Raw genomic sequence first — 9,011 nt, 5'->3', positions numbered from 1 at the left:
TAAAATATGTTTTTAAATGTTAACAAATTCAGATAAATTGAAATTATGTAACTTTTCTCATCATAACGCAATAAAAGTTTTTTTTTAAAAAAATGATCTTAAAATTTTAATTCAAGACTGGGAGAAAATGGAAAAAAAATGTTAGTGTTCATTTCTGTTCATTTAGAATTTAAATATGTGAAATTCTATTTCTGCAGCAGCCACTAGGTGAAAGCTTTAACATGGAGAATGGTGGGACCATCCAAGAAAAATCTAGTTCCTGAGCTATTTAAATGCTAAGAGAACTTTTCAAAACAGCTAAGACATGTCAATTTGTTTCTCTAAAAAACTTCGCCTTTTCTCTTTAGCACACATTAAGCAAGCAATAACTGTACATGCTAGTAATAAACAACTGCCAGGGCAGAGGTTTGAGCCTGGTGGGCAGGAGGTAATACGAATCACAGCCAGCAACGTTTCCTGCTGAAGGAGTGGGAATGTTAAAGCCTGTGGCCCATGTTTAAAAGATATTGAGGCTAGCCAATTAAAAGATCACAGGATTTTTTAAAATGGTGTCTTCTAATTAGAAATCTGTGTTCATGTGAATTAGTAAACCCTCTAAGAAGTACCTCCAGAGAAGCCATGAGCCTCCAGCTAGTGCAGCAGAGCAGAGCCTGCTTAGCCTGAGCCTCCAGCTAGTGCAGCAGAGCCGCGCCCGCTGAGCCTGAGCCTCCATCTAGTGCAGCAGAGCAGAGCCGCTTAGCCTGAGCCTCCATCTAGTGCAGCAGGGCAGAGCCGCTTAGCCTGAGCCTCCAGCTAGTGCAGCAGAGCCGCGCCCGCTGAGCCTGAGCCTCCAGCTAGTGCAGCAGAGCAGAGCCGCTTAGCCTGCAGTGAGTCTCCATGTCAACTTCCTGACTGCACAGCACGGGATAGACAGAGACCAGAGACTCCTCACTGTGGCTAGCAGTGTTCCATCAATACTTCAGTTTGCTAAACTGGGCTGGAGAATGCAAAGTGTAGTGCTTCAGAATGCCTTTGCCATTTTATGGCTATTGTCTTTTAAAAATCATTCAGAAACTATATAATGAATGAATGTAACTTTAAAAAAAAAAGAAATGGAAAAATAGCTCTTTCTGCTTCTGCTGGACCTGGAAGGCTCAGGCATTGCCTGGACATGCAGAGTAACAGTTCAAGGCCCGTACCTGCCTCTGAAATGTTGACTCCCCTTTGGCCCTTGCTCTTCCACTCCCCTGGACCTCACATCCCACCTATTCCTAACCCTTTCCCATTCTGTTCCCCACACCAGGACTGCCCTCAGCTCTTCCAGCAACCACATCACTGGTGCTGAGAACCACATATCCAGGCTGATAAGGGCTCACAGGCAAGTCTAATGGCCAATTTAAAAACCTACATTATCTTCAGGGCCATTCAAAGGACAGGTGAGTCACATGATTCTCTTCTGTGACTGGCTTTAGTGGCTGATGACATGTCTCAAAAACTTTGACCAGAGGAAATTGCAATATTTGTTATTTAAACAAACAACAAAGCAAAACCCAGAGCCAGACACGTTGGCTCTCTTCAATCCCTGGGCCGGCAGCAACACCACCTGAACAATTATTTGGCACAACTAAAGTACTGTGAGGGTTGCTCTTCACTGCAAACTCAAGTGCATTTAGAATCACCTCGGAGACAAACCTCTGGATGTCTGTAGGGTGTCTGCAGAGAGGATCAACTGAAGGAAATGAATGCTAAGATGGGTGCCACCATCCCAGCGGCTGGGGGCCCAGAATAAATGAAGAGGGACAGAATGCCAGTCAGTGCCTGTATCTCCTTTCTTCGCTCTCTAGTCATGAAGAACGTGAATAAGTTCTGTCAGCAGATCTGTGAGGCACTCTTACATCCACCCTGATCTATGCTGGACTGCATGCCTGACTTGTGAGTGAGGACAGCCTGTGGTTACTTCATATGAGATGAGAAACATACAATACAAAAGGCAGGATGTATCTCTGCATACGCTGGATTTCCCAAGGCATAAAGAAGAGAGGCCATGGTCCTTGTGTTTTAATAAGACTTCTAAAACTTCTAATGCACAAAGAGCAAGAACGCCCTTTTGTGAACTCTGTCATCTGTAAAAGGCTTCTTCTATTACTTCAGGGCTGTGTGTGTGTGTGTGTGTGTGTGTGTGTGAGATGCTGGGGATCATTCCAAGCTTCATGCCTCTTAAACACATTCTCTAAACTGAGTGATACCTCTAGGTATGATGGCTTATACCTTTAGTCCCATCACTCTGGAAGCAGAGGCAGATAAATCTCTGGGAGTTCAAGGCCAGCCTATCTATATAATAAGTTCTAGGACAGCCAGGGTACATACAGAGACCTTGTTCTAAAAAAAAAAAAAAAAAAAAAAAAAAAATGTTTTTGAGCTATACCCTAGCCACAAGCATTTTAAATACCCTTTATGAATTGCCTTCTCCTTCCACATTACTCTGGGCTATAAGTACATATCTCATAAACATCCAAATGTATCAAACAGTTTACACTCATATCACAATGTCCCTCACCTCTATGAACTATAAGGTTTTTAAATGTTTTTCCATTTTAAGATTTTTCTCTTAATTGTCTGTCTGTCTGTCTGCCTGTCTGTATCTGTGGATAAGTATGTGCACACAGGTGCATACTGAGACCACAGACACTGGATCTTCCTGGAGCTGGATAGAGGAGGAGCTATAAAAGGTTTGACATGGGTACTGGAAGCTAAATTTAGCTCTTCTGCAAAAGCAGTATGCATACTTCATCACTAAGTCATTTATGCAGCCTCACTCTGTTTATTTGCAGTCTTGGCACAGCAGGCAGTAATAAATGATGATTTCTAGTTCAGAAATATTTAAGAAGGGAGCCTAGAATCTGTTTCATGGGAGAAGTGACAATGTTCAAATTGTCAAGACTCGCAGGCTGGCGTATGCTTGCACTCTCCACTCAGCATACTGACCTTAGGAGCCTTTTCAGCTTTCAGCTTTCGCACCACCTCCCCTTGGGCAGCAACTTTATTGTATAAAGATGCATTGTCCACAGTATGTGCTGATGACTTCGTAGAAACATTCTGTACTGCTGCAGCAGAGGGGTTTCCGGGTTTATACTCCTGCCCAGTTTTCTCTTTATATTCAGCTTTCAAAGTCAAAAGCTGTTTCACAGCTGTATCTATATCTTCTTTGGGTGCTTTCTTGGCTTTCAATTCACGAACCACATCCCCCTGAGCTGCCACTCTGCTGTACAGGACAGAGGAGTCCTCAGCTGGAGCACTAGCGCTCACAGAAGGTGCTGGTCTTTCTTTAGGAGCAGAGCTTGTCTACAGACACAAAAAGCCAAAGGAAAAGTATTAATTCATATTAAACATCTTCACAAGCATATATAAAAATTACTATTTCATCACATTTCATAAAAACTTTTAATTTCAATTCCTTCAAAAGCTCAGATGAATCATCCCACACCTAAAAACCTTATCCCACAGCAATGGTAGCAGCAGACAAAGGGAGAAGAAAGCAGACTGTCACTGCAGTCTCACCATCAGAAAACCTGGGGGAGGTAAGAGGATTCCACAGGAACTTGTAACGTTATCTTTAGGAGGCCAAAGTATAATACATCCATTCAGGTCAAGAATAAATCACCATTACAACACATAACAGAGATGCAACATAAAATAATCATGCATGCTATTAGAAAGGTAAAATATATTAAACCCATCTAGGTTGATGAAAAAATATAAATAAATCTGTAAAAAGTCATTCAGTAGACCTTCAGCATTACCATTAACATTCTTTAAAAATTGAGGTAAGTCTCAATTTACTTATCAGCAAAGAACTCTATGAGACTACACACACACACACACACACACACACACACACACACACACACACACCATGCATCAAAAAGTCCTAGATCAGATTTCAATTTTGATAGTAACAGTTTCTACTAGAGGCAAATATCTCCAAGGATCTATACATCAAAAGGAAACCATTAAGACTGTAGAAATCTCTCACTACAGTATTGATGGTCAACTGTACTTGAATTTGTTTTAAGGTTTGTGGTTTCTGATCATATCCATATATATATTCTTTAAAATTCCTTCCACTTAGAAGTGAGTCTCTGTTGCCCTGAATCTGGGGAAGCTTTGAACTGTCTTTCTAGTAGTGTACAGCAGACCTGACTCTGTGAGATCTTCCAGGCTCAACATAAAGGCAACGCTGCTTCTCCTTTGCCTACTGAACAGACACTTCTGGTTTTTTTGTCCTTTTGCTTCTTTTCTTCCAGACCATCACTTTAGGTCTGAGCTGTTAACACAGTGGCCTCCACACCCTGGAGGCCATGTCTATCCCAGAGCCACCATCAATTGGAACCCAGGTGAAGGAATTACTTTAGATGTTCAGCTCATTAGCCTTTGGTGGTTACAGCTAGGATCTAAATGACACCAAGGAAGATCATCCTCGTCCACCATTTACAGGCAAAGGGACTCCTGCCACTGTTAACACTACAGCACTTCCTTTCCTTCCCTCCTTCCAGAACCTTAATGACAGGAAAGAGCTCTCTATACAAGGTCACTGGGATAGAAAAGTACAAACAACAAGAATCCTGTTAAAAAATAAAACAGAGTATAAGAAGAAAGAGAGAAAGGGTGGGAGAGAGGACCTACTGCAGGGAAGGGGAGCCCCCACCCCAAAATGTTCTCTTAGTCCAGGCTGTCATAGTTTTTGGTATAATAAAATTACTTTTTTAAAAAATGTGTTCTCCAAAATATTTTAAAATCTTACAGGAATGGACAACAGAAACAAATAGCAAAACAAAAACCAGCACTTAACGTCATATTCAATCTCAGAATCTCAAACGTCAGGACAGCCATGTCTGAAGAGATCCATTCTAAGCCCAACTCCAAGCTCTCTGTAGAAGCCAGTGTTTACCTCCTTTCTTGAGATCTCCACTTTGGTCTTCTCCTTTGATCCTGACGTTGGCATTTCCTTTGTGTGCCCATCAGGTATATATATCAAGATGCATGCAGCTTCTTTGCAACTATATGGGCTAAAAAGAAAATAGCCAAAAGTTTATTTGAACAAAATTATCTAAACAGCAATTAAAGGTGAATTGCTGGATAAATTCAATGACAGAGTTAACACTTTTCAAACCACAGTGAGTTCTAGTGGTAATGCCAGTTAACTAAGAGTGGGTACGATTTATTCAGTTCTGGTCTCTCCTGTACTAATCTAAAAGGGGTCTGGTCTAAAGAGACTAATCTTACCTGACCGTCTAACCTAACTGGTCCTGAGCAAGATCCTTCCTCTGCATAGTGAAGGGAGTAGAGGGTGCTTCTGGCCCACTGAATCACAGCAGCACAAAGCCACGTCAGATATCATCACCTTGTACCCACAGGTTACTTCTAGCATTAGGGGAGGACATTGTTTTCAGCATCTCGCTGCTTCCAGCTCGTGGTCTTAGGAGTTACAATCACGGGGACTGAAAGTCGTTTCACTTTAGAAATGAATGACTTATTAGCATCCAGTGTGCACTCTTTATTAATTACTCGTCTGAAATATTAAATATAGAAGACCAAATCGAACAGCAGAAATTTATCAGACACAGTATTTTAGTCAGGCTCAACTTTTGAATTAATCACTGTGAGAATTTCAAACATTTTATTCAGATATTATATTCATTTACCTAACAGGCAGCTGGGGTAGAGTGCCTGCTTATGAGACTGCAGGACCAATCCTCGAGACCATAAAACAAATACAAAAAGGTCACAGATATTTACCTAACAGGTTCATATGGCTGGTCACATATGAAGAATCCTCTCCTCTGCAATTGTATGATGTCTCCTTTTTTCAAATCTTTAAGGCAGGGATCGCCTAGCATTAGTTCTTCATGCTATGAAAGTAATACACAATCAAATGTACGTTTCAATGCAGAACACTAAGATAACAGTAAAACACAACAGCTGGAATATGCTCATAGAAGTTTACTACTGAGGGCTGGGTAACTGGCTCACATAGTAAACCCTTTACTGTGAAAGCACAAGAGACCGAGTGGGATCACCATAGCTCACATAAAGATGCCGGGTGTGGGAGTGGACACTTGGCATTCAGTGCTGAGGACGAGAAACCAGAGCATTCCTGAGCACAGTGAGTACTCTGACTAGCTGGTTTCTGTTTTGCTTTGAGACATCTCACCACGAAGCTCAAGGCTAGCTCAGTCTAGCAGTCTTCCTGTCTCAGCCTCAGGAATGCTAGGATTATAGGCAAGGACATTCATCACATTTTTAAAGGTAACTGATGAACTGTGGCTCTAGGAAACCTGTATATAATCTGGCTGGCAATCTTGTGAAAGCAATCTCTTAAAATAACTAGGAAATGCAGTTGGAAGGTACAGTAACACTCAAAGGCTCTGTAAGCAGGATCCAAGGTTTGACTCCGCCTCTCCTCTTTACTGGATCTTTAAGCAAGTTACTTCACTGTATTTCACCAGTCATTTATAAAATGTGAACATTATTCTTTACATCTTTTGTGTTTGTTTGTCTCCATTTATTTTGTTTCAGTATAGAATTTCAATCCAGGCCTTGTACATGCTAGGCTATCTGCTTTTTGAGACAATTTTACTATGTAACCCAAGCTGGCCATAAACTCACCATCTTCCTGCCTTACCCTCCCAAATGTTGGGATTACTGGCATGAGCCACCAGGCCCAGGTACATCTTTATATTTAAATAAATTCTACAATTCTCTATTTTACCTGGGAAAGTAAAACATTTAAATGCTGCCATCTGTGTAAGGAAGGAGGGGATCTGGTTTCTTCCAGTTACCTTACTGTCTTTGTTGACATACTGCTTGAAGTCCTCGTCTCTTCCTAGCACTGGCTTTGTGATCAAGTGCTCATAAGTGACACAGACAGCTGGGACAGGGAGCGCATGTGAGGTCTCAGCAAGCCAAGTGATCTTGGTGGTTTTCTTGTAGTCTTTGTTTTCCAAATTCAATTTTGCATCCAGAGATATAATTTTTCCATCTGCATTTCTATAAAAGATTAAAAAGTATTAAAACAAAAAAAGAAAGTAAACTTCTAGAAATGTACTATTATTCTGTAGTAAGTGAATGAAGAATTCTCTTAGGAAAAATTACAATCAAACATCTATTTTAATTTTTAACAAATATCTGACAGACATTAGTTACACGAATGCCACAAACTACCTTCAGAATACTAGTAATTCACTGGAGCACACATCTATACATATCTGTTTAAGAAAACAAACATGCGCAGGAATTTAACATCACCTGAATTATTAATCACTATTAATATGCTTCAGTTAACAATTACTGGCAAGTATATGTTAATGACCACATAATTAAGACTTCAGAACTTATATGAATCTTAAGCATAGTATATTTAAAAACTGGGAAAACCTGTTACACGCAATATTAACTAGAAAGTAAAATTCATCATTAACACTGGCCAATCTACTTTAAATGCTTGACTAAGGATAAAATACATAAAAATTACATATATAAGATATCCTATGGAAAAGATCCTTGAGCAGTTATTGGATAAGATACTCATCAACGAGCAAAAAAGCAAACCATTTTTCCATGTCTAAACTGAATCTTATTTTCTTACATCTAAACTGATAAGCAACTCAGAACTAGCTATGACTCTAGTTATCGATCATCTGTTGCCTTCTTCTGATTTCTGGGGCTACTGAGCACCCACACAGCACACATACACATTCATGTAAGCAAAACACTCACACATGTAAAATAAAAATGCACGAATCTAAAAATGCAACGTGTCATTGTCTCGACCCGGACAAGTTTACTACTCAGCAGCACCAGTGTCCAGGACGTCAGTCAGGGTCTAAATTAGATAATGTTTAATACACAAATAAAATGAAAGCCTTCCCTACATAGTTGAAAAATAGAACTCTTACTTGTGTATTTTAGTAATGTTGATGTTGCCCCAGTTTATAAATGTGACCATCTCCCCCTCTGAGAAGGTCTCTGCATCAGCTCCTTCTATGAAAACCTTGGGACTATACCACACAGGCTTCAAACCAACATCTGGATTCTGAATGATCAAAAGAAAAGCGGGATATGAGGTCAGCAACACACTATCGAACCCTGAGTGCAGCATGTAAATCCTTCCACCCTGCACTGTGTTCTTTAAACAAAGGTTCTCTGTGTTTGTACCAAAACTAACTTTTACCTGAGTTCCCAATTCTATTCTTTGAATTTAAACAGTACACACTCGTTACACAGGCACACACTCAAAGCAGAAAACCCATACTCTGAAGCCTGTATCTCTGATACTGGACACAATCACGATAACAGTTACACCTGGCAGCCCGTCTGAAATGCTTCTTAGTCTAAAGCAGCCACTGATTTCAGGGCTAAAGGCGTAGTACTGACCCCGCAACCAGAATGTGCCTCGCGATCTTCAGTCTCACTGCTTAGGTACACAAGGAGGAAACAGCCATTCTTAAAGAACACTCAGATGGCAGAAAAGTGTGAAGCTTTGTATTTTAAAAGACAAATGTTGAGCAAGTACCATGTATGCAACATGTCCTGCTTAAATTGTAGATCTCATGATGAAAGAGTAAAGACTAAAAGATACTCTCTTACTTGAGGCTGCTAGCTCCATATCTCCAGACATGAGTACATAACCTGAAGTGAACTGCTGAAACCAGGAAAAGAAAAAGGGCCACTGCAGGGTAAGGGAACAGGAGGGGGTTAAAAACAGGCTAGAAAGCAGAAATGGGGAAAGTGGGGAGAGGACTCTGGGGAGGAGGAGGGAGTGAAGCCCCCTGCAAAGGTCTAAGGAATCACACACTCTGTATACCTAACAGAACCAAAGCAGGCACGAGAAGCTGCCTTGTGAGCTGTGGGACAGAGCTGTCCGAGAGATTCCAAGCATTATATACTACTGACTATTGCCTCAACTGCCCAGCCCCCAGAGGTAAATTCCTACTGCTGCAGACACCATATACTTAAGATATAGGGCCCAGTTA

At 40.8% G+C, this 9,011-nt stretch overlaps 1 protein-coding gene across 2 annotated transcripts in view; it reads right to left on the bottom strand.

Moving 5' to 3' along the window:
* Positions 1-9,011, bottom strand: part of Eprs1 (glutamyl-prolyl-tRNA synthetase 1) — a 69,047-nt gene that overhangs the window by 26,276 nt on the left and 33,760 nt on the right. For both annotated transcript variants that reach the window (XM_031337924.1, XM_031337934.1), the window contains 5 exons: positions 7,935-8,071; positions 6,819-7,026; positions 5,776-5,888; positions 4,928-5,045; positions 2,965-3,321 (listed from right to left, as the gene is read on the bottom strand). In XM_031337924.1, the coding sequence (XP_031193784.1) occupies positions 2,965-3,321; positions 4,928-5,045; positions 5,776-5,888; positions 6,819-7,026; positions 7,935-8,071 (933 nt within the window). The remainder of the gene's footprint in view (positions 1-2,964; positions 3,322-4,927; positions 5,046-5,775; positions 5,889-6,818; positions 7,027-7,934; positions 8,072-9,011) is intronic.

Source organism: Mastomys coucha, unplaced genomic scaffold, assembly GCF_008632895.1.
Source record: "Mastomys coucha isolate ucsf_1 unplaced genomic scaffold, UCSF_Mcou_1 pScaffold1, whole genome shotgun sequence".
Classification (NCBI taxonomy): domain Eukaryota; kingdom Metazoa; phylum Chordata; class Mammalia; order Rodentia; family Muridae; genus Mastomys; species Mastomys coucha.
The sequence above is the reverse complement of the archived record's forward strand: the minus strand, read 5'-3'. Positions and strand labels throughout refer to the sequence as shown.